The 26,942-nt window shown below is 43.0% G+C and overlaps 1 protein-coding gene across 13 annotated transcripts in view; it reads right to left on the bottom strand.

Moving 5' to 3' along the window:
• Positions 1-209: 209 nt before the first annotated feature.
• LOC5666916 (protein spinster) overlaps positions 210-26,942 on the bottom strand; it is a 97,025-nt gene continuing 70,292 nt past the window's right edge. For 8 of the 13 annotated variants that reach the window (XM_061643622.1, XM_061643624.1, XM_061643621.1 and 5 more), the window contains 7 exons: positions 19,092-19,495; positions 17,402-17,774; positions 17,021-17,329; positions 16,494-16,743; positions 15,987-16,082; positions 15,693-15,900; positions 210-8,547 (listed from right to left, as the gene is read on the bottom strand). In XM_061643622.1, the coding sequence (XP_061499606.1) occupies positions 8,456-8,547; positions 15,693-15,900; positions 15,987-16,082; positions 16,494-16,743; positions 17,021-17,329; positions 17,402-17,774; positions 19,092-19,368 (1,605 nt within the window). In that variant the 5' untranslated portion in view covers positions 19,369-19,495 and the 3' untranslated portion in view covers positions 210-8,455. Of the gene's footprint in view, positions 8,548-15,692; positions 15,901-15,986; positions 16,083-16,493; positions 16,744-17,020; positions 17,330-17,401; positions 17,775-18,833; positions 18,930-19,091; positions 19,496-25,480; positions 26,175-26,942 lie in introns of those variants that run through there. The other 5 variants (XR_009764735.1, XR_009764736.1, XM_061643631.1 and 2 more) reach the window with 4 other exon arrangements.

The raw sequence follows: 26,942 nt of genomic DNA, 5'->3' as shown, positions 1-26,942 counted from the left end.
TGTTGGACGTCGAGTACCGATGCGGTAGGTCATTGTTTTGCTGGCATGAGCCGAGGTGGAAGTAAACATAGTTTGAAGCGGACTTTTCAACACTTGATCGTACACGCGATCATGAAACCCTGAAGGGGTTTCCCTTACTGGAAACGCAGGAGTTAAGAAGCCTTACCTTGGGTAAGGGGACATAACTAAACTCTTGAAATGAGAAGTGGTTTCATATAGGAAGGGCATAGTCCTAGTTGATTTTATTTATACTCAAAAAATGTTATGCGTTAGGTACATTTGGTTTTGGAATATGTGTTTGTCCTCACATCAGAGAGACGCGGAAAAAAGATATGGTGTTCGGTCGAATGTTGGCGAGGAAGAGAATGTGTATCGGTTAAGCCGGACGGATCTGCCTGTCAAAAGGATTATAGTGAATGGACTCTTTCGTTACGTGCAAAAAAGGAACCTAGCCTTTTCCTATTTTTATCCTATTCCTATTATTCCTGTTTTTAAATGTTTTTAATCTTTTTTGCTGTGGAAAGACCGCTGCCTCATCCTAAGGGCTCACTGTTGACAGCAGGGCTGTCATCCTGTGACGTCCTCAGTGAGGATCGCGGTGCGAGAAGGACCAGCCTCCCTCTCTCCGCATTGCGTGTGTTGTGTTTATATTATTTACTACCCGTGCTTATTGTACCCATACCAAAGATAGCGATAAAATATATATTCTGCTTGTGCCGTACAACACGTATCATGTTTCATTTGTGCGGACACAACATTTTTTTTTACTTTCTAAAATGAAAAGATAAGGGATACATGGTTTGGTAAGGGTGGGATGTTGAGGTGGGAAATTGAGGAGTAGGGAATGCATATAGTTGAGTTGTGAAGTAACTCTGCCTTTTTATTATCTATTGAGGTAGCAGACTACCGGTCACCATTCCCCCGTGCCGGCAGGGTGTGCACTAGTGTTGGGTCATACGATTCATTTCACGACCCGACCCGGAGTGGGGTGCGAGCCGGCCGGAATCGATTTCGACCCGTGGGTGCAGCGGGTGCGCTAGGTCGGAGTCGGAATCAAATCTGACCCGCGGGTGCAATGAGTTCGGGTCGACCCGAAAGATCAGTAGGTGCAAGAAAGCATAAGCGACTCCGACCCGTTGGTGCAGAGAGTTCGGGTCGGGTCGGGTCACGGTAGGTTCAGTTTGACCCGAGGGTGCAGCGAGTTCGAGTCGACCCAAAACGTTTTTTGACAGATAAATTATACCAGCATGTAGCTTCAACCCGCCACCGCTAGATGGCGTACGCGTTCACAAAAATTACACTACGGAGTACGATCAATGTAGCCCGGCCTTTACACTTGTCGTGTTCGGCGGTGTGTGGCCGTTTGTTCCATGCTCACTGTGCCGGTGTCTCTGAATCCACGTTAAGTGAATTGTTGGCAGATTGTGTTGCTGTGCTGGCTATGCAAACAATGTGATGCCTTGCGTAAATCGAAAAAGCCTGTATTGTTTCCGGAGATTGAGGCCGCCTTGGTCAATTCAATGGATGGCATTTTCTCGTCTCTAGGAAACGCCATTAACTCGATAAGAGCGGATCTGCTTCACCGTCTTAAGCAGGATCTATTTAGTGAGAGTGCCTCGTTTGATTCTGCATATGGTAAGAGAGACGCACGGTGCCCTCTCCGAACATCACTACCCCTCGATCTACCATCTCGTCACCTCCCTCCGGCTCCCTGGCCGGCAGTGCCTCCTGCGCCTGCAATGCAACAAGGAACGGGATCGGGGAGTACATATGATCCAGTATTTGTGGCTCCAAGGCCACAGTCATTCGGCCTCAGCACAATTTTTCGATCGAAAAAATTCGATCGATCCGGCTGTCATTTTGGTGTCATTTAACACTCATTTCGCCGCCAAGGTGTTCAATTTACTGGTCTTTTTGAAAACTGGTATACCATGACACTCACGAGCAAAATGAACTATGCTACAAAAATTCGATCGTTCCGCTTTGTATGGGGCAAAATCCGCGACGCATTGAGCTGCGGAAATTATCGAATATCAAAAAAATGCCATAAATCAAGGTTGATGTTTTTGAAAAACGTCATGTAAAACCAAGTTGGTAAATGTTTTGGTTCTTTTTCAATATTTTGAGTGATAAAAAAATATTTATTATTTATTTAAAAAAAAATACCTGTGGGGCCAACTTCATGTAGGGGTATAAAAGAAATAGTTATACTGTCAGTTTTACGTGAGCGCCTATCGAATTTTTTCGATCGAAAAATTGTGCTGAGGCCGATTGTCGTGGATTTTTATGTCGCGCTTCGACACATCTGTAACGGATAAGCATGTCATTACCATGGTTACAAATCGACTTGCGCTTGCTCCATCGGACGTTGTGGTGCGTCGTCTCGTAAAACTTGGCGCCAACGTCGAAACGATGTCATTCGTATCGTTTAAGGTCGGTGTACCTTCCAGCAAGCACGAAGAAGCTCTCTCTCCGGCTACTTGGCCTCCATCTCTCGTGTTCCGTGAGTTCATCGATTACCAAAATCGTCATCTCCCTGTAGTGTCAGTGAACGACACGCTTACAGATGAGTCGGCCAAAAATATCAATAGTGCAAGCAACACTAATACCGTTAAATCTATCGTCGCCCGATTGGATGCTCCCGTTAACGATCCATCTAACTTCGGCTCTCTGAGTACACCACGCTTGGCCAGCATGCCTTCTCAGAGTGCTTCTGTGCCTTCGGCTCTCTCTCATCCACTGAGTGATACCTGTTCCGAGCCTACTTCCGTGCTTCCTGCTCTTCAATCAACCTCGTCGATTCCGTCATCGTCTTCATCGGTGTTCATTCCTGCGAGAACGACTGGATCCTCTCGTAAACCTTCGGATCGGTCGCCTCCAGACAACCTGCCTGCCCCTGTTAAGCGTACCCGTGGTGATCACGCCAGACAACCGTCGTTGTCAAATGAACCAAATGAATAGCTAAGTATTTACTATCAGAACACTCGTGGGTTACGATCAAAATGTACTGATTTGAGGCTTGCGGCCGATGCTGCTGATTTTAATGTGATTGTTTTCACTGAAACCTGGGCTGATGATTCTTTACCCAATAGTATGCTCTTTAGTAGTGATAAATTTATTGTTTACCGTTGTGATCGTAACATAAATAATAGTTCTCGTACTCGCGGTGGCGGTGTTCTCATTGCTGTTTCGACCAGTTTAGCATCAGCGCCTATTTCTGTAAATGCCGCGCCGCTTGAGTGTGTGTGGGTTGTGATTAAAAATGAGTGCTTTAATATATATATAGGTGTTATCTATGTCCCACCCTACTTAGCAGCTGATATGCGTACGTTTGAAAAACTTTTAGAATGCGTTCACGATGTCAAAGCCCGCTTGCGTAACAAGGATCAACTTATTCTTCTTGGTGATTTTAATCAATCTTCTCTGCAGTGGATAAATTCTGTTAATTTAACGACACCTTTCCAGCACTATACACCTCATAATGCGTTGCTATGTCATGCACCTTTTGTCGATGTATTCAACGTTATGGAATTTTGTCAACTAAACAATATTTCAAACCATAATGATCGTGTGCTTGACCTTATACTATTGTTTTCTCTTAACTTCACGCCGTGTTCCGTTCATGAGGCAGATCTTCCTCTTGTAAAAATTGATGACCACCATCCTCCGTTTGTTTTTGAAATTGAATATCTATCCACTGCCAACTTACCTGTTTCTGTGCAAAGTGTTAATCTTAGTCCTATTTATAATTATAAGAAGGCTGACTATGCTAGGCTGCGTGTAATTTTGTCCTCTATTGATTGGTCATTTTTGTTTGAATGTACGTCCATCAATGAGGCTGTAACACAGTTCAATGCTATCCTTATCACTTCCTTAAACTCCTGTTCTCCTCTCTTCAGACCACCTCCTTCCCCTCCATGGTCCGACCGTCATCTGCGCTCTCTGCTTAGGGATCGAAATCGGGCTACACGTGCTTACCGGACTTGGCGTTCACCGTACACGCGTAGGTTATTTAAATATGCAGCATCCGCTTACAGATCATATAACAGATATCGCCATAAATTATATGTTTTGCGTCTTCAATCTCGCTTCCGTTCAAACCCTCGAGCGTTTTGGAATTACATAAACTCTATGAGAAACAATAATGGCCTCCCTACTAGTATGTCACTTGGTGATGTGCTTGCTACGTGCCCGAATGACATTCGTTCGCTTTTTGCTGATCATTTCTCGAGAGTCTATGAAAATGGTTTAAATAACTCTGCAAGCTTTGAGGCCAGTCTTTCATTCACCCCTCTCAATGTCCTGAATGTTGAATTTGTTTCTGTAAGCACTGCTTCTGTTTTACGTGCGTTAGGTAACCTTAAACCATCCTCAGTGCCGGGTCCCGATGGTATTCCTGCTGCTTTACTCTTTCACTGTCGTGAAGCACTAGCCCTTCCTGTTTCTTTCCTTTTTAATCTTTCTTTGTCTACGGCTACTTTTCCGAATATTTGGAAACAAGCATGGATAAGGCCAGTTTTTAAAAAGGGTGATCGTGGTTGCGTCTCTAATTATCGTGGCATATCTATTTTATCGGCGTTCAGCAAAGTCTTTGAATCTGTTATCCGTTTACCTCTAATGGAAATGGTGAAATCGTGGATCATTCCAAATCAACATGGCTTTATGGCTGGCCGCTCCACCACTACTAATCTTATGGAATTTGTTTCCTCAGCACTCTTAAATCTGGACTCTGGCATGCAGGTTGATGCTGTGTATACCGATTTCAAAGCTGCGTTTGATAAAATCCCCCATTCTCTGCTCATTGCTAAAGAAACTTGGCTTATCTCCTTTCTTTCTTGAATGGCTACAATCATTTCTATCGAATCGTTTTTGTTGTGTTAAATTGAATGACGGTTTTTCTTATGAGTTTCATTGTTCGTCGGGTGTACCCCAGGGTAGTGTCTTGAGTCCTTTACTTTTTATTTTCTTTGTCAATGATGTGTGCTCTGTTCTTCCATCCGATTCCTTCCTTATGTTTGCAGATGATTTAAAAATATTTTGTCCTATCACTGACTCTAATTCATGTGTCTCTCTCCAATGTCTGTTAGACTCCTTCTCCTCTTGGTGTTCTGCTAACTTTTTCTCCCTGTGTATCGATAAATGTGCTTGTATATCTTTCTCTCGGAGCTTAAATGTGTTGTCTCATAATTATTCACTAAACTCTGTTGTATTAAATCGTGTTAATGTCATTCGTGATCTTGGGGTTCACCTTGATGCAAAGCTGTCATTCAATCATCATATTGAGCGTACCATTAACCATGCCAATAGTGTACTAGGAATGATTTGTGCTATGGCAAATGATGTGCGTGACCCTATATGCCTCAAAGCCCTTTTCTGTAGCTTAGTCCGCCCTATTTTAGAATATGCTAGCATTGTGTGGTGCCCGGTCAGCTCGGTATGGATTGAAAGGGTTGAAAGTGTTCAACGCAGATTCACCCGTATTGCCATTAGGCGTCTTTTAGGGCAATCGGGTGCTTCTCTTCCCCCTTATGAAGTCCGATGCCGTATGCTTGGATTGATGACACTGCATGATCGTCGCTCTGCTTCTCAAGCTTTGCTTATCAGTGGTTTGCTTCGGAACGAGATTGATTGTCCTTCACTTCTTAACAGAATACCGCTGTACGCGCCTGCTCGCTTTCTTCGACGCCGCGATTTCCTTCAAATCCCGTCGAGAAGAACGCTGTATGGCACCAATGATCCGTTTTTTCGATCCCTCCATCGCTGCAACAGTGCCTCTGGTGTGTTTGATTTTCATATTCCCCCTCAATCCCTTCGCCCCCTCTTCCTTCAGTTCTTTGACTCCCTTTTTGTTTCCCCATCCTAATTCTTTCATTTTACGTGTGTTGGCTGTGTTACAAATTGCTTGCTGTCTAGTATATGTTTGTCTAGTTAGATTTAAGTATTTGTTTGTTATCATTAATTTTAAGTTTTAGTCAGTAAGTTTCCCTATATTTAGCCCTCTGAGGCAGATATGTGTATCGTAATAAATAAATAAATAAATAAATATTGAATCGTTCGGAAGCAGGCGTTGCAATGTTCGGCTATACTATAGAGCTGTCACTTTCGTACCCCTTGGGCTGCAGCTTGGATCTTTCCCATCAGAAGGTAAACAAACGGTTTTCGAAAAAACATGCTGGTTTTAACTAATTTATTAATTAAAATGCTTGGGGAATGGCTATTGGCCAATTTTAGGACATCTAAGAATGAAAAATTACACACTTCAGGACAGGTGTAAACAAAACAAACGAGAGCTCAATAGTATCGCCGAACATGTCAACGCCTGCTTCCGAACAATTCTATATCTCGCTGAAAGAGTCAATTATATGCCCAAACGAATCAACAACTCACTGAACTTGTTAATAATATCATTGAAAATCCTGTATTGCTGCGGGTTTCATGTACTGTCATTATCCGATATACGCTATCGTACCCTTACAAACAAAGAGCGTATGGGGATGTTCTAGCTACTTTTTCTATTTTCGAGTGCACGTAATGAATCGGGTTGTTGCTCGTTTGGTGGTCACTCGTAGAAGAAGTTTTATTTTCTGACGTAAAATATAATTCTAATCCTATATCCTATATGGTAGTAGTGCAGTCGTTAGCTATGTTAGTGTTAGTGAGTGAAAGAGTGCTACACGTTACGCGCGATGCGTTCTGTATGTGTTAACTATGCGTAACGCGTCTTAAGGAGCGGTTACACGTTGTGTCACCACAAGCGGGATATTTTATCATGGTGTGTGTAAAAACCTTGAGTTAAGCGGATAAACGGTGTGAAATACAAGGATGCGAGAGCGCGTTTTGGTTTCTACACATTTTTGACACTAACAGTTTACAAATGTGTAAATGTGTGCGTTTAGTTTCCGCCAGTGCGCTCAGTTTCATCTGCAACGCTCTGCTGATATCCGTGTCTTGCTTGCACTGCTGCACCGAAAGTTCCTCTGTGTGCTCTCGTTCTTGCTACCACATGAAATCGTCCTGGACGATTCGTGTTATGATTTTGTAAAGTGTTCAAGTGTTCAAGTGTTGAAGCTGCGCGAATGATTCGTAATGCATGTTATGTACATCGCGCAGCCTCATTTCGTACCTTTTTAACAGTAATCAACGTGTACAAAAGGATATACGCAGATATTCGGCCACTTCAACGTTTGCATCGATGGAGCGATCGATTTTATTTTAGTTTGATATTGTGTATGTAAATGTGTGAAATCGTGTAAAGTTATGTAAATGTTTCAATAAAGTGATGAAAAAAAATCTACGCGTGTTTGTTTTTTTGTTTAGCTTTAGATAACAAAAAAAAATACGCAGCGAGTATGAGCGATCGCTGAACGAAAGAAACGCACACAGCGCAACACGAAAGAAACAAACACAAGCACACGAAAGGATGCTAGCGCATGGGCGCGAGCATTGAGAGAGCGCACCGTGTATTTTGTATGGAAGCGGTAGAGAATCGCGGTACCCGTTCCCGGGAGAGGCCTCTCCCTTTTTTAAGCCTAGGAAATCTTCCATCGGCTTAACTCTAGGTTTTTACGCACACCATGATAAAAATATCCCGCTCTTTGTCCGTAGGGACGGGACCCCTTTGCCCGTAGAGACGGCACAATAGCGTATCTCGAGTTTTCGCGTATAGCGGATTCCTATGGAAAAATAGTTTTCACTACAAGTTCGAGGGTTGAAAAATATCGCCACAGAATTATGCATTAATGTTTTTTGTTGTAAAACAGGTATTTTTTGCACAAATTTAATGCAAAATGCTTTAAGAACATTAAGGAGATTCAAAAAGAGTATAAAATATTTCAAAGAATTAAAATAATTACAAAAAACACATGAAGCTGTCAAATTTAGAGGAATTGCGTACTGCAAATTCGCGTATATCGAGCAAAGTCTATATAATACAGAGGTCGATGCATAGCTCGATTTTGGTCCACCATTTTGAAAGCTTGTTTTTGACAGTTAGATGAAAAAGTTTGTGAGCGATTCCACACAACCAAACACTTTTTAGGGCCAATTGTGCTTTTTCTGCACAAAATCTAGTGTAACTATACATTTCCTTCTCATTTACGTGGCATGGAGAAGTTTTTTCAATAATTCATCACTTGAAAACGAATAAAATCAGGAAACAAGCTTGTTAGCTTTGGTTCTCTTGAGCTGCACATGATTTCGTCCTAATTTTGGACACTGATCTTGTTATAATCAATAATTGTACTTAATTCTATCTTTTCTTGATATTCGTCAACTTTTTTAAGTACAATATTACGAACAAACGATGTAAAAATGACCGAAAATGCATTCAGACCACTGCATGCACAACAACTAACACCTCTAAATTTGAAATGACGCGAATTAGCTTATATTGTGCTCTGGAGAAAAGGGCTCAGCGAAACTATTTCGCCATTTCTCCACCAGTGCAGAATACTTTTCACTGTGGTGTGTTTGGTGGTGGTATCGCGGCTTCCAGGTTAGATGCGGATCCGACTTGCATGACGTCCAATTTATAATTTGGTTGATTGCCTATCAAAAGTAATGGAAAGGGGAAATAGATTAGTGCTACAATACAATTGAGATCGCAAACAATAAAACGAAACAGAAATCAAATGCATGGCCAAAAGGCCAGATAAAAGCGCTAAAACACGAACGAAAAGATAACCTAGATTTCATAAGGCTAAGGCACAAGACATAAGGCTAAAAAACAGGATCAACATCATAACACATTACATCCATTTTTAGAACTCAGCTAATAAACGAACAACATACAGGCGGTCCCCGAGATACACGGTACCTCTTATACGCGGATTCGGAGATACGCGGTTTTCAAAATTTGACAGTTCTTGGAGCAAATTGTACTGATTTGACACATCCATTGTGAAATACCAAATAATTTCCGTGTTGATCGAATGTAAAATACCATTTAAAAAGGTTTAAAACTGATCAATTCATTAGAAACATATCAAATAATTAATTTGGTGGCTAAAACCACCCCCTACTTGCAAAATTGCACGAAAATTAGTGATATTTTGGCTGTAAATCACGAGATTCGACTTACGCGGAAATTCGAGATACGCGGTATTTTGCGGCCGTTTTCGGTCCCCAATAACCGTGTATCTCGAGGACCGCCTGTATATGAAAATTAATCCAACAAGACAATAGTTTGTTTTACAGATGAGGGCATGAAAAATATTACATCAAAAAGATCTCACACGCACACAGACACACACACGCACACATACACACAAACCAGCAACAGCAACAGGACCAGCAAAAAGGCAGTACCCACCCGCTGCGCAAAGCGACGCAAGAAATCATGGAGTTCTGAGAATTTTATCATGCCCTCTTTTTCTCTCCAACGGCAAATTTGTCGAGCAGCGTTTCGAGCTACCCGTCCCTGGCTCCGCCTCATACCCCTCGCTTGAGCGCGCTGCCGAAGGTTTGGATGTGTTGGTGCGTCAGACGGCCAATCGCTGTCAGCCATCGTCCGTGCTCTTTCCCTCCCTAGCGCTATCTCATTCTCGCGTGTTGTCAATGCTCGCGAGCTGTTGTGGCGCCAAAAATGCCGTTAACAAACATTGCGGCGATGAAGTTGCATTTTCACAAATCAAACCAAAAAATCGTAATGAGTTCAAACACTGCAATATAAAAATGACTAAGCAAGCGCTAGTTTACGCTGGAGGGTTTGCTGTGCAACGCGCTGAACCCTAATTCGCATTGACACGTTCAGCCCGGCGCTGATTTTCATCAACTTTCCGTTCCACCAGCATCTAGAACGCAGGCCGGAAAGTTCACTGGCAGTTCCTGAGGCCTGCCATCGATCTGAACGTGTTAAGTACTAAGCATAACTTTGTTACACAAAGCTTTTGCTTTCGTATGTTGTAGATTACACAGATATGCTGTGCCGTCTGCGCAAAGGTATGAGCGTGCGTGTGTGTGCAACACTTTCGCCAAATGTGGTCAAAGAAAGGAAGGTGTTCATGAAAGGCGGAAAGACGAATGGAGGCCCCTGTCAATGGTAACTGATGACCGGGAGCAGGGGGTATTGGCACACAGCTGTTGGAAGATTGAACGGTATACTTAAATTGCCGGCGGATGGGGGGGGGGGGGGAGGGGGGTGGGGGGCCATGGGACCCCTACGATCATCGGTCACAGGCCCTAAAATTGTTGTCGCCATGGTGGGAGGGGAGGTGCAAATGGTTCTCCAGCCACGGAGCCCTAAAGACCATCTTTCCGGGGGCCCTTGTCGCTAATAATCTGTCCACTTGTAGACATACGGCATACTACAGCCTAGAAATCTTCGGCGACCGCCTAGTCCGCCTACCGTTAGATCCACCGCTGGTTCATGACGGTGTTTTTTTTACTGCGGAGATGCATCCTTCCCCACGCCTGCTGCGTATGCACCGGGCAGGAGACAGTGTGGCAGTATGCAAGTTGCACACTGGATAGGAGCGGACCCGCGGCACCGCCATCATTCCGGACATCTGCATGCCCGTCGTGGGTTCTAATCGCGTATGAACCGTCCGCCGTAGGAAGGGCTGACTATCTGGCTACGTGGTACTCAAGTCCTGAAAAGACCGGCATGATCGCGTAGGCCATTACGCCAATAATAAGAATAATAATAAGAACAACTTTCCATAGCAGTCCACACTCGGGGAAGGTTTTTTTTACTTTGGTGCTGCCGGGCTACCGCTGTGGCGCGACAAATGCACGGAATGCAATCGACCAAAACATGAACCTACCGATCCGAACTCATTCCAAGGCATTGCCGGTCAATCGGCGTCATGAAAACTACTCCAAACCAACAAGCCATCTGATTCTGGACGGACAGGTGCAGCCCCATACGCTCACCGTAATAAACAAATCCAGAATCCTCTTTTGTATGGATTCAATTCAAAATGTTGTTTCCACTTGCGTCCGCTAGCTGAATTAGAAATAAATGTGCAACATATCGCACGCTCGTTTACTTAGATCGTGTGTCTTTTTAATACCCCCAACAGCAGAGCCGATCGCAAAGATGCCAATGCCAATGGCTGTGTTGTCTCTCAGGTAGCGAGATCGAAAATGCATGGACTTTGTTGCCGCAGCGGAAGAAAATGTACGCATCAGAATCAAACAGTTTTGGGGTTTCCAAACGCACACACACACACAAACACACAAACACGCGCGCGCAAACTCACACACAAACACGCGCGCGCAAACTCACACACACACACGCACACACACACACACACACACACACACACACACACACACACACACACACACACACACACACACACACACACACACACACACACACACACACACACACACACACACACACACACACACACACACACACACACACACACACACACACACACACACGCGCGCGCGCGCGCGCGCACACATGCATAAACGCACCCACGAAAGCGCGCTCGCGAGCACGCACCCCCCAAGTCGCGCAAGCACGCACTCCCCCCCCCCCCCCCCACTAGACCACCCCCCCCCCCCCCCTTCCCGCACGAGTGACTACGGCTACCTTATCGGTAGAACGGCTGGTTCAGCTTTCTTGTAGCGCATCCTCATTCAAAGCGCCGGGCGGGGTGGGGAATCGCGACATGATAGAGTGAACTTAACCCGCGCTGTGTGTGTGCGTGTGTGTGACGAGACCCGAAAACGCGAGACAGATTTCGGCACATTAAAAAAATATTTTATTGCCACTATACATTGCTACATGATGCTTAGAAGGTCGTTGAAGCATCAAACATGTTCAAATTAAAAAAATATTAGATTAGTGTTAGACGTTCTCCTACGCTTGTTTTAAATAGGCTTCTTCACCCTCAATTGGCAGGGGCATCGAATGGTCTCATCAGCAGCGGCACGAAATAAAATAATCCATCAATACACCGATAACACTTTAAATCCCAATCCAGCTTCTCCCGCATCGTCCCAAGGTCACACACTAATTAATAAATGCTAACACCCACCAATAACAATACATAACCGCAATGCACATATAAGTATCAACGCATACACCACAACACCCAATCAGCTGGCGGCGGAAGGCACGGGCTGAAGCTCAAGTAAGGCAAGCCAGGGTGAAGGAGGGAGAGGAGAGGAAGAAGCGGACGAAAAAATGGGCGCCATTATTTTTTTAAATTTTTTGACCGTTTTTTTTTTGCTCCGCCGCCGCCCGAACTGTCCGAACTGTCCGAACTGTCCGAACTGCCCGAACTGCGCGACCCAGCGCAGAAATCGCTGAAGAACAGCGCGGGAGACCAGGCCAAATCTGCGCTGGCCAGCGCAGATTTTGGTGCATTTTCTGCGCTGGAAACTGCTCGAATTTGCGCAGCGGGGACCGACACAAAACTGCTCGAATGGGTAAATTAACAGAAGGCTGTCTGACTGGGTAGTAGCAACAGCTTCACAAGCAACCGTCGGCCGTCTCATCGCAAAAGATGGAAACTTTGGTCATCAGCATCAACAGCAGCAGCACCAGCAGCGGACGACACGTCGGTCAAACACTGACCTTATCCCTAATCCCGAACGTGATCCTGGGAGTGGCGGAGCCACGGAGATGTCACGTTTTACCTATCCCAAGTAATTTGCGGTCATGGATTGTTTCTGTGTGCATCTGTGCAATATGAAACTCAGGTTGCCCCCGGTCTGCACGCGGTACCTCCGCGTAGCAGAGCGCATAACATGTTATGTTCCAGATCTGGTGCAACCCAGATAGAGTTGCTGCAGGGAATCGTTCCAGGGACGCTGATGGAACACATGGTCCAGAGCCCGAAGAACTGTAGCAATGCGTGTGAGTCCGCCACACGTCAAGTGGACAACGTCAGCGCTGCAAGGTGCCCTGTGGAAGGCTGCAAACCGACCAGTACAGGAGGCGGTCCGGCGAGACGCAACCAATCGCAATGAGCTGACCCAACCAAGAGTGAAACAACGGGTCGACCGTTCCCCAACACCGTCACCACCCTCGAGAGCAGTGAAGAGGCGTGTCGAGGCCCGAAATTGGCCCGGGTAGGCATGAACGGAGCAAAAGAGACCGCAGTGATCGAGGCGGGCGTGGCCTCTCGTTAGTTAGAGATAGACTTGTGCGGTGGGGTCAAGGAAGGCCACAATATGGCCGAAGACAGCATACAGTGCTGGGTATTCAAATTCGGGCATTTTAAATGTCTGATGCTCTTTCTACCATGAATGATTTCAGCATTTTCTCCCCGTTATTTTCATTACCGTTTTCATGACGATTAATAATTCTAAAAAAATAATAATCAAGGACACCACGAATTGAGGCTCAGGTATATTGTGCGTAATCGCTAGTTTAATTTCATTTATCACTAGTTCAGTGGAACCCCTCAAAACGAGCTTAATCCGTTCTTATCCCAAGGAACATTTTAAATCCTATCATAGTTTTAACGATGTTGCTACGGTTATTTCATTAAGCCTTCCTTCATTTGAAAGTCGTGAATGATCTCATAAGACTAAAATAAAACAAACTTAAGACTGAAAGGGCCCATCTACAGAAATCTATTAAGACTACTAATTAAAACAATTTCTAGACCTTTAAAACGTGAGGTGCAAATAAACTATCAAAATTACAACATATTGCTATGGATATGTTCTTGAGATGGCAATGAAGCATTGAATATGAAGTCAGAATAATAATGGTTGAGAGTTATTTGCGAATTTTTATGTTGTATTTATATTTTTTCTGATGATCTCGCTCGCGTACGAGCAGAAATCTATGCCAAGAAAATTTCACTGTTGAAATACATTGTAATAATTTGAAAAATATCAAAGCGCTTCAATAATATTCACCTTTTTAGTTCAAAAATAAATTATTAAAAAATACAGATTCGTTTTAAACACCCTTAATTTGCACTAAAAGGAGTGTCGTAAAAACATGAGGTGACGGTCGTTTTGGAAATTGCCATTTTTTTCTATTTGTCATGTAAACTATGAATTTATTTATCAAAATGTCAACATGACTGACACATATTGCACACACAATTGAACAATCATATTAATAAAAATGGATTCCATTGGCTTAAGATCAGAAGGACATTCCTGATCACAAGTTCAGTTGATTTGTAGTGCAATATGTGTGGCTAAGATATTTTTAAACAGCACATAGCTTTAGGAAGCGCTTCTGCAGACTAATAAGTTTTCTCCTCGTTCAGATTCTCCTCGTACAGGCAGTGTCAGAGATCCGCGGAATCTGGTGGTAAATATGCGTAAACATAATCGCAATTTTCTCAGTTTTATCCATTTATATTTACTTAATAAATTTAGATATATATCGAATAATCTTTGCAGGGGATAAAACCAACCACTGCAAGCAAAAGAAAAATTAAATTAAATATTGTTTGGCTGAAAATCCCGAAATACAATTTACGCAGAAGTTAGAAATACTCGGCTCATCAACGATTTTCGTTAGTAGCTTATTTCAGGTACAACCTGTATAGCCTGTTTCAAGTTGCCTTCGTCCAAGACTTACCATGCATTTAATAAGATCAATTGATATTGATAACTTAGTCTCAAATAACAAGTTTTGAAGCGTGCTTAAGAATACATTTACAGGTTGATTGAAGCCAGCCATCAAAACTCCAATTTTAGTTTTAACAGACAGTCTTATAAGCGACTGCAGAACGTTTTAAAGGTTTAACAACTTTAAAGACTGTTAAGCATCTTCAAAAGACATGTTAAAACTATGTGGCTCAGTACACTCATAGTAAAGAATGCTTTAGGACATGTTTAAGTGCAAAAGGTATGGGAAATGTTTCTTGGGATGACTCATCCCTTATGCAAAAAACTCGTTATGCGGTTGGCTCTTTTTCATACAATTTGCATGAAAAGTGAAATAATTGATTCCAGGTCAAGAAAAGAGCAGATACATAGGGATTATATGCATCACAACCATTCGGAACACCTCCAAGTAGCAACAGTAATGCATTGATCAATTATTAGTATAGAAATTCTCGCCTTCAAGCGCCCGTAGATCAAGCATGGATGCAAGAATACACTCATCACATACACCCCACACCGCTTGTGAATCAGACGCTTCTTACGGAGGTACACTACACACTAAAACCCATCTCCTGCCCACTTCCACGGCCGTGGCGAGCCTCCCATACAGTCAAATAAGCAGGAAAGAAATGGAGCAATTAAATTGAGGAGACTACCTCACATACTCCACCTGTCGATAAGCGCAGCAAAACTCTCAGCTTCGCTATCTGATCTGAAAAGAGTTATCCGGACGTGGAGCGGACGCGTCCAGCTTTTTTCGATCTTTATTCGTTTTCGTGTGTTTTGTACTGGCAGTGGCTGTTAATGTGTCACTTCCCTTACACTTTTCCTCCACACTGATACACTTCCCGTTTTGGAAATAGCTTGATATTTAATGATTCTTAGTACTGAAACTCTCGGAATGATCACGATTTATTTACAGAAACAAAAAGGAAATAGCAGAAACAAAATACGAGATTTTACTCTTGAAGAGGGATATTTGCAGCGCATTCAGATTTGCTCGTTTTTTTTTGTGAAGAAAAAAGCAGAATCGAGTAGAAAAGGTTTGAAATTCCGAGATAGGAGTCATGCTATGTAACAAAGTGTACTATCGTAGCGAAAATAAATATGGAGAGCTGAATATGGAGCAACAATCAAATGATCGTTTTGCTTACCTGGCACCACCGATTCGACGCGTGCCCGATCCCGACCGATGCAGAACGTCACGAGGAAGAAAATGAAGCCAACACCAACAAAGAATAATTTGAGTAGGGCATAATTCTTGGCAAGGATCTGCAGCTTCCAGGAATGTTCTTCCGAGAAATTTGTCTCGTATAGCATATCGTTCACGGTCTGAACCGATCCCAGCACAAATTGAAAATACTGGGGGATTGTGAAGAAACGAGAAAATTTAAAAATCATGATTCACATCGAGTTATAGGCATTGCCGATAAGAAACTCATACTTACAAAATTAATCGGGCCAACAACAACAAAAACATATAGTGACCTGATATGATTCTGGAAGGATACCGCGGTTGGTTGTCTCGCCGGTTCAACGACTGACTGTAAGATAATTCGTATAGTTTAGTATTAGTGTACCGTGATAATAAAATCTTTGGATTATTTACTAAGAAAAGGAAGGGTGTTGGCCTGAGTGTTCGTTCGTTCTGATATGCTATGTAGTTAAGTTAGTAGTTGGTATGTTGTTATGGAGGCGTTTTAGAGTAAAATGCGAAAAGTGAGCCAACCTGCTAATTTTCGTGTTATTTGGCATGTGTGCAATGGGTAGTTTACGTCACTAAATTAAATTATTTGATATGATTCGAACTATAAGTTTTAATTTTGAGCCTTGCTGAATGATTTTTAAAATTCGATCAGAGGGGAATTGTTGTATTTGCATTTGACAATTTATATGTCTAATCCGTACAATTTGCTTCAAGAAATGTTATATTTAGAAAGGCGATTATCTCTTACCCGCAGAATGTCATTTGCGAGCGGCCAGACGATATGGAGGGAAATTTCGCTCAAAACAAATAACGCATACGTTGCGCGAATTTCCACCCGTACCATATACCATGCAGTCCCCAACATCATACCGCTCAGTAACATGATGATGCACAATTTGGTCTTGGCGTTTGTCGCTTGGGTGAGGCAGGGCAGGTACGATACAATCTGCATACCGACGCTGGTGGCAATTATGAAGAAACCGAATATGCACGACACGCTTTTGGTTTACGTGGTTTGGTGATACGGGCGGGAGTAGAGTCAGATTGTCAGATTGCCACGGCAGGAGTGATCGGAACGATAATGAACATTTTGAATAAAGGCAGGATAAAATCATCACATAAAGGAATAAAAGAGAAAGGGTTCCCAAAAGAAAAAAAAAGTTATTTAAAATTTAAATAATAATGAAAGGAAAATATACTGTAAAAATCAATTCATTAAACAAAAATTCCGGCTCAAACTCAACCGGCCATCAACCGGCGGCAGTCGTTACTTACTCGTAGAGTGCAACATTTTGATTTCCTGGTTGTAAGATCAGCCCCTCATAGATGTACTTTACATTCCACCAGTTTAGCCCATTTGTTGAGATCGCCAAGCAAGTAACGATGATGGTCAACAAGAAGAACGTCTTGTTTTTCGAGAACTCCTCGACTTCCTCTATGAATGAAGTAGTTTGCATGGGATGTGTGCTCTGGCCACGTTGCGGGTAGCGGTATATCAAACTCAGCACTAACCCGATTATACTCAGCACCATTATCACCCTGCTCGAACAATCCAGGAAAGTGATGATAGCAGCCACGATTAGCCTACAATGTAAGTAAGCGAATTGAATATCTTCCTCTGCTTTTCGCTGGCGGGCTGTGTGCCCATTGGCTTACCCAAGGGCCGATCCAACCGGGGTTGGTAAGTAATAGCAGCTCAGTATCCTCCTTATCATCTCACCGACAGATGGTGTACCGACATCATAATCGTATTTGATGGTGGGCGCTATTGCGTAGAGGGACGCCAATCCAACACCGATCACAATCCGTTCGGAAAAAACGGAAAATAAATTATCCACGAACCAACCGACGACGGCAGCTATGATCAAGAGCGATATCATCAGCACCACGATCCACTTTGCCAAATATCGTTTACACCATTTGCCAAACGGAATTAAGCAGATCACGTAGGTTACCAGGAACACGACCAGCTGGAGGGATTTTTGATCTTCGTTGATCCCGTATACAGACTGTTTATTTACCATCGCATCTGAATGGAAAGAAGCAAAAGCGTTAACATTTCAATCAATCTGCTGAGGTTTGTGAGAGAAATGCTCTACATCTAATCTGCAGCGTGTACAGAATGGTAGAGGTTCACCATGTAGCATAGGTTCGACACCCGACACTATTAGACTTAGCAAATTAGAATTAGATTAGAATAGCAAAGACACAATTATTAGTATAACATCCGCTATAATTATCTGCAGTAAATTCATTACATCCTAGACACAAACCGCACTAAGGCTAGAATGAAACAGCTAATGATAGAATGAAATAGCATGATAAGTGGCGTGATCGTATTCACCAACACACTGAAAAGAAATAGTTTTTACAAGTATAAAATTTTAGATTAAACATTATCAGAACATAAATTACTGTAATTAGATGCACACAAATATTAGACATAAAAGTGCAATATGTTCTAATCCGAACCAACTAGATAAATAGGGAAAATTTAATAGAGTTCATCCAATTGCGCAGTAGGATAATACACATGAAAGGACGATGTTACCTAATGTACGCAAAAAAGTCACGTACGCATAATGCAGGAGATAGAGCAGGATAATAAATTGTAATCATGCATAACGGAGCGGAAAGGTTAAATATGCCCATAAGCGCAATGTAATAATTTCGTATAAAAGGAAGTTCGCGCGTAGCTAGAGGAGAGTTGTTGTATCAGTAAAATCACGCAGTCCAGTCCGCCGCGCAAAATTTAGTTCGTTATAAAAAATTAGAAGCCAACCACGCTATAAAGTTTAAGTAAAGTGGCAAAAATAAAGTGAGTTTATATAATAGTGCAAATACAATCCGTCTTTAGTCAGGAACGGCACTAAGTGATGACAAGTTCACTACAACCAATTTGTTCATGTCCCGTGATCGCTTGCGGTGTAGTTGGTGCAGTATGGTGAATTGAACGCATGTGGTAGGTCAGTCGCACAGTTGGATTGTTAGCTTTATAAACCGTAAAAATGAACTGATGGTGAAAGAGGCTTACAGAGTTTTCCAAGTCAGTTTCGAATGTAAATTGAAAAATTGAAAAACATGTGAATAATTATGTTCACATTGGTAACTTGAACAATTCTGTAAACATGTATATTTGTTAGCCATTCGTTAGTGTAAAGACATGCATGAAACAAAGATAATCCTATAATAAAAAGTTAAGAAAAATATTAGAGAAGATCCAATGATCGCTGCAAAGTTCCGATAAAATGCAACAAGCCGCCATATGGGCTGCCAGCGTTGATGAAACATGCAAATCATAACTAAACGTAAAACATGTCGATGGAGCAGTAGGTTCGTGACTTACCGGAAAATAAGTACAAGTCCGCTTGGTTTATGAGATTGGGTAAAGACTGGACGAATAAATTGAAAGAGTCACTGACGATCGATGGGTTACCCGTTACCCGGTTAGTGTTACCCTTTCCCTGCGTGTTGTCCCTTATCTCCTGCTGCTCAAGCATCGAGATCGCTGATGATATTGTGAGTATGTTCCTTGCCAGATGGGTTTGATTGCCTGCGTCCGATTCTTTGGGATTTTGTCCATTGGCATTGGGTTGCGTCCCACCACTAGCTGGCTGATTCATGATGGCGTTTCGCTCCCTGTATTACTGTTGACGGAATGAATGACGGATGACAGGGAATGACGGATTCTCTTAGCCGTATCGAGCTGGCTTTCTTTCCTCGCTGTCACACCCCGGCTCTCTGTATGTTCTGCGTAAGTACACGTAAGAAGAAAATAAAGTTTGATTCAAAAGTTAATTACTGCGAATGCATAGCATTACAGCTAAAACATAGCGACTTCAAACCTATTCAAGCATAAAGCCCGTCAAGAACGAACTAACATATGGTCTTTCTGAGAGTTATACAGCTCAACATATATGCAAAGAAACGCAAAATTTAACAAAATAGAAACTTCACCGATTGGGATACGTTTTGTTATAATTTAATCGTTTTTGGCTTCGCTAAATAAAAGTTTAAACATTGTCGTTTTTCGTACGTCGAATACATAGTTTTGTTAATTGGAATCACACATAGCTTCAAAACGCTCCTAAATAGGCCGATGAGTATGCCGTTTTGCTCGTGTTTTAATCAGTGGCGGATTTAGGGTGTTGGGGGCCCTAACTGTTAAAAGGAGTGGAGGCCCCCCGGTTGGTGTCGAGCGGGGGGGGGGGGTGCATATTGTTGCATTAGGTTTTGAATCAAACCCACTTCGATGGTTTGCTGGCGGGGGGGGGGGGTGCTCAGAATCCCTGTACTGGGCCCCTATAGTTTATGAGTCCCTTCATCCATGGGGCCCCTAACTAGCACAGAAGCTCTTGTTGAGACTACTGTACACATTGTTCTATATGCTGGACTTCCTTACACGGGGCCCCTACATTGACGGGGCCCCCCGCGGCCGCTCAGTCCGCGCACCGTTAAATCCGCCACTGGTTTTAATCAAAAATGTTCTAAACAATGAACTGGTGTATAATGCATTAAGCCAGCTGTGTCAAACTCATTTCATCAGAGGGCCGCAAGTACAAATTTTCAGTGATTCGCGGGCCGCGAAGTTGAGAATGGAAAATATACCCCAATATTTATGTAAAATACTTTTTTACATTTTTATTGTTAAACAAATTGACTTTTTGTGTACTCCTCGCTTATTATCTGGAATCGTTTGTTATGTACAAATTCGCGATGTTATTTTTATATGTGCTATTTTTTACATGAGAATTTTTTTTTAATGTACTTTCAACGTTATTATTAAAATTGGACATTTTACATTACTCGCGTTCTCTTACAGCAGTTCTGCTAGAAAATATCTGTCAAACACACTTTTTCACTGAAGTAGGAGAAGTCTAGCAGCCTACATTGAATCTTTTTCAAACAAACCGAGCTTTCCATCACCGGATGAATAACAAAAATATTTTCTTGCAATTTTTTGACAGATCAAGAGAAAAATTGTAATAACACGTATTTAAACATTATTTTTCGCTAATTTCCAAGTTCCAAGTGTTCTGGTGATATATTCATTTCTTTTAACAAGAACCCGTATTTTACGAATAACTTTTTTTTAAATTACGATAATTTTATCTCACGAAGAGTCGTGGTGTGTGATCCCATACAGATCGGCAATTCTATTTTTGACACTTAAAGGGAGATGATTCGCGAATTGAGGAATTGAGGACTGTGTGAGCTAATTTATTAATAAGCTTTGTATTGCAAGGCTTCGGCATTTAGATTATTTTTATCCTTAATCTAAATCATTTAGGCTTAAGCGTAATCATATCATTTTGGTTTTGATTTTTGGGGAGGTTGGAAATTACATTAATTCGTCTTGCAGAATGTTGGGTACAAATAATTCCAACATGGCTACAATCATTTTTATTAACATTTATGGTGGCATGATTATGACAAAAACAGAAGTGGCTCCAATCGAATATCAATGATGTAACATTCTAAGGTCGGAAAAATCGAAGCCGAATGAATCCTTTACTCGGCAGTCGGGGGCATGGAGATTGTCAAATTCGGTGGGACAACCGATGACTCCAACGGTTCCGAATGGCTTTAAACGGCTCTATAGGCTTCGGACCGTAGCCGATTGAGCCGGTCTCGTAGTACAGTCGTCAACTCGTACGACTTAACAACATGCCCGTCATGGGTTCAATCTCCAAATAGACCGCGCCGCCATACGTAGGACTGACTATCCTGCTATGGGGGGAATCAATTAGTCACTGGAAGCCAAGCCCACAAGAGGGTACAGGCAGGCCTTGACCGACATCAGTTGTTGAGCCAAAGAAAAGAAGAAGATAGGCTCCGGACGGCACCGAACAGAACTGTTGATTTGATTTTGGCCGGATTCGGAGTAGGAATAGCTAAAATCGGAAATGGTTTTGAGCCGTGGATGCGATTCCGACAATCCATCACTAGTTGTTGCGAAGTTTCCTAGTGTGTGTATCAAGTTATTTTCATTCCTTTTTCGTTTGTAGACAGTTGACGCAAATCTATTTTTCCATACAGAATGCGCAATCGAATGTGCACACAATTATGCAATTAATATTCAGAATTTAATCGAAACATAATACGACTGAGCTTGCATTCGATTCAATGATTCTTAAGGGTCTCGATTGATATGTACGTTAGTGTAAAATAAGTTTATGAAATGTTATGGGTACATTCATGTTAGTTTCCATATGCCAACAAAAGGATTGTTCTTCTCTGGAAAATTTAATACACTTTGACAAATAGTAATAACAGATTTAGGGTTTGCAGTGCTTTTAGCAATTCTCAAAATACTCTCGCAGGCCGCATTCAAAATCGACGAGGGCCGCATGCGGCCCGCGGGCCGCCAGTTTGACATACCTGCATTAAGCAAATCGGAACAAAATGGACCAGTTAGTGCAGTGCTAGCTTGAATGGATTTTGTTATTGAATTTTATTGTTGGCATTTGTTTTGAAGCGTTTTACGCCGTTGATGGGGAGCGTAGTCCAAATGCGTTTTGTCCCATTGCTACGGTGCATTTTGCCCCATTTTGCACCAAGAAAAAAAACACAATTGTACCTTTAACAACCATACGGATTGCTCTCTCTCTCTCTCTCTCTCTCTCTCTCTCTCTCTCTCTCTCTCTTTCTCTCTCTTTCGTGACGTCCTCAGTGAAGATCGCGGCGCGAGAAGGAACAGTCGTCTTCTTCCCGCATTGTGTGCGATAATATTTATAAAAGTGGTGACGAGGATGGGATCCTCCTTGCGGTGGGGGGGGGGGGTGGTTGGAAGGGGGTTCATCATCGAACACACACTGGTGCAGCAACGACGTCGCGGCATCACGGCCGCCCCTCGGCACCAGCATAATCGCGGAGCCGGGTAAGGCACAGTGCTGAGGCATACAGGATGCCCCCTGTGCACCCTCGTCGCCGGATCTCCAGCTGCACAGGTGCATCTCAACAGCGACATCACGGTCGCTCCGTATGCAGCGGTACCGGCTAAGCGATGGAAGCACGCGCGGCACCACGGCCGCCCCCTGCTCAGCCACACAGCGATGTCCCAACGGCAGCAGCATCCGGCAGAGCTGCGTCAACAACAACATCGGCGTCAGGTGTAACAGCCATCGACAGCGGCAGGAATTGCGCTACTGTTGCACCTTCAATGACAACATCAGCACGGCGGCTACAACGCAACGAGCGAGCGCAGCACATCGACTGCCCTCTGTTGCAACCCGCAACGCTCATCCCGATCGAGCGTTAGTCACAGAGGCCGGTCAGCACTCTACCCCATTTTTCACAGCGCCACTTGAGTCGTGCGCTTGCCGCGTCGGTTTAATTCGCAATAAAACCGCTGCGTTGGCTTAAGCCGTACCGGCTTAATTAAAACGGGAAGATGTTGTGGACAGTCCGCTGCCTCAACCTTAGGACTCGCCGTTGACAGCAGGGCTGTCATCCTGTGACGTCCTCCGTGAGGATCGCGGCGCGAGAAGGACAAGTCGTCCTCTCCCCACATTGCGTGTGTGTGTGCGTTAATATTTATATCCGTGTGTCAATGTAAATCATACCAAAGAATAGTAGCAAATACACACTTCCTGCTCCCCGACTTTCCCGCTGATCAGCTGATGCATTTCGACGGTAAGCCTCTCCGGCCCCATCTTGAAGAGCTCGGCCGCCAGTCCATCGTTGCCAGCAGACTTATTTATTTATTTATTACGATACAAATATCCGCCTCAGAGGGCTAAATATAGGGAAACTTACTGACTAAAACTTAAAATTAATGATAACAAACAAATACTTAAATCTAACTAGACAAACATGTACTAGACAGCAAGCAATTTGTAACACAGCCAACACACGTAAAATGAAAGAATTAGGATGGGGAAACAAAAAGGGAGTCAAAGAACTGAAGGAAGAGGGGGCGAAGGGATTGAGGGGGAATATGAAAATCAAACACACCAGAGGCACTGTTGCAGCGATGGAGGGATCGAAAAAACGGATCATTGGTGCCATACAGCGTTCTTCTCGACGGGATTTGAAGGAAATCGCGGCGTCGAAGAAAGCGAGCAGGCGCGTACAGCGGTATTCTGTTAAGAAGTGAAGGACAATCAATCTCGTTCCGAAGCAAACCACTGATAAGCAAAGCTTGAGAAGCAGAGCGACGATCATGCAGTGTCATCAATCCAAGCATACGGCATCGGACTTCATAAGGGGGAAGAGAAGCACCCGATTGCCCTAAAAGACGCCTAATGGCAATACGGGTGAATCTGCGTTGAACACTTTCAACCCTTTCAATCCATACCGAGCTGACCGGGCACCACACAATGCTAGCATATTCTAAAATAGGGCGGACTAAGCTACAGAAAAGGGCTTTGAGGCATATAGGGTCACGCACATCATTTGCCATAGCACAAATCATTCCTAGTACACTATTGGCATGGTTAATGGTACGCTCAATATGATGATTGAATGACAGCTTTGCATCAAGGTGAACCCCAAGATCACGAATGACATTAACACGATTTAATACAACAGAGTTTAGTGAATAATTATGAGACAACACATTTAAGCTCCGAGAGAAAGATATACAAGCACATTTATCGATACACAGGGAGAAAAAGTTAGCAGAACACCAAGAGGAGAAGGAGTCTAACAGACATTGGAGAGAGACACATGAATTAGAGTCAATGATAGGACAAAATATTTTTAAATCATCTGCAAACATAAGGAAGGAATCGGATGGAAGAACAGAGCACACATCATTGACAAATAAAATAAAAAGTAAAGGACTCAAGACACTACCCTGGGGTACACCCGACGAACAATGAAACTCATAAGAAAAACCGTCATTCAATTTAACACAACAAAAACGATTCGATAGAAATGATTGTAGCCATTCAAGAAAGAAAGGATATAAGCCAAGTTTCTAAAATTTAGCAATGAGCAGAGAATGGGGGATTTTATCAAACGCAGCTTTGAAATCGGTATACACAGCATCAACCTGCATGCCAGAGTCCAGATTTAAGAGTACTGAGGAAACAAATTCCATAAGATTAGTAGTGGTGGAGCGGCCAGCCATAAAGCCATGTTGATTTGGAATGATCCACGATTTCACCATTTCCATTAGAGGTAAACGGATAACAGATTCAAAGACTTTGCTGAACGCCGATAAAATAGATATGCCACGATAATTAGAGACGCAACCACGATCACCCTTTTTAAAAACTGGCCTTATCCATGCTTGCTTCCAAATATTCGGAAAAGTAGCCGTAGACAAAGAAAGATTAAAAAGGAAAGAAACAGGAAGGGCTAGTGCTTCACGACAGTGAAAGAGTAAAGCAGCAGGAATACCATCGGGACCCGGCACTGAGGATGGTTTAAGGTTACCTAACGCACGTAAAACAGAAGCAGTGCTTACAGAAACAAATTGAACATTCAGGACATTGAGAGGGGTGAATGAAAGACTGGCCTCAAAGCTTGCAGAGTTATTTAAACCATTTTCATAGACACTCGAGAAATGATCAGCAAAAAGCGAACGAATGTCATTCGGGCACGTAGCAAGCACATCACCAAGTGACATACTAGTAGGGAGGCCATTATTGTTTCTCATAGAGTTTATGTAATTCCAAAACACTCGAGGGTTTGAACGGAAGCGAGATTGAAGACGCAAAACATATAATTTATGGCGATATCTGTTATATGATCTGTAAGCGGATGCTGCATATTTAAATAACCTACGCGTATACGGTGAACGCCAAGTCCGGTAAGCACGTGTAGCCCGATTTCGATCCCTAAGCAGAGAGCGCAGATGGCGGTCGGACCATGGAGGGGAAGGAGGTGGTCTGAAGAGAGGAGAACAGGAGTTTAAGGAAGTGATAAGGATAGCATTGAACTGTGTTACAGCCTCATTGATGGACGTACATTCAAACAAAAATGACCAATCAATAGAGGACAAAATTTCACGCAGCCTAGCATAGTCAGCCTTCTTATAATTATAAATAGGACTAAGATTAACACTTTGCACAGAAACAGGTAAGTTGGCAGTGGATAGATATTCAATTTCAAAAACAAACGGAGGATGGTGGTCATCAATTTTTACAAGAGGAAGATCTGCCTCATGAACGGAACACGGCGTGAAGTTAAGAGAAAACAATAGTATAAGGTCAAGCACACGACCATTATGGTTTGAATTATTGTTTAGTTGACAAAATTCCATAACGTTGAATAAATCGACAAAAGTTGCATGACATAGCAACGCATTATGAGGTGTATAGTGCTGGAAAGGTGTCGTTAAATTAACAGAATTTATCCACTGCAGAGAAGATTGATTAAAATCACCAAGAAGAATAAGTTGATCCTTGTTACGCAAGCGGGCTTTGACATCGTGAACGCATTCTAAAAGTTTTTCAAACGTACGCATATCAGCTGCTAAGTAGGGTGGGACATAGATAACACCTATATATATATTAAAGCACTCATTTTTAACCACAACCCACACACACTCAAGCGGCGCGGCATTTACAGAAATAGGCGCTGATGCTAAACTGGTCGAAACAGCAATGAGAATACCGCCACCGCGAGTACGAGAACTATTATTTATGTTACGATCACAACGGTAAACAATAAATTTATCACTACTAAAGAGCATACTATTGGGTAAAGAATCATCAGCCCAGGTTTCAGTGAAAACAATCACATTAAAATCAGCAGCATCGGCCGCAAGCCTCAAATCAGTACATTTTGATCGTAACCCACGAGTGTTCTGATAGTAAATACTTAGCTATTCATTTGGTTCATTTGACAACGACGGTTGTCTGGCGTGATCACCACGGGTACGCTTAACAGGGGCAGGCAGGTTGTCTGGAGGCGACCGATCCGAAGGTTTACGAGAGGATCCAGTCGTTCTCGCAGGAATTAACACCGATGAAGACGATGACGGAATCGACGAGGTTGATTGAAGAGCAGGAAGCATGGAAGTAGGCTCGGAACAGGTGTCACTCAGTGGATGAGAGAGAGCCGAAGGCAGAGAAGCACTCTGAGAAGGCATGCTGGCCAAGCGTGGTGTACTCAGAGAGCCGAAGTTAGATGGATCGTTAACGGGAGCATCCAATCGGGCCACAATAGATTTAACGGTATTAGTGTTGCTTGCACTATCGATATTTTTGGCCGACTCATCTGTAAGCGTGTCGTTCACTGACAC

Source organism: Anopheles gambiae, chromosome 2 (genome assembly GCF_943734735.2).
Source record: "Anopheles gambiae chromosome 2, idAnoGambNW_F1_1, whole genome shotgun sequence".
Taxonomy (NCBI): domain Eukaryota; kingdom Metazoa; phylum Arthropoda; class Insecta; order Diptera; family Culicidae; genus Anopheles; species Anopheles gambiae.
This window is presented reverse-complemented; position numbering and strand designations above follow the sequence as displayed.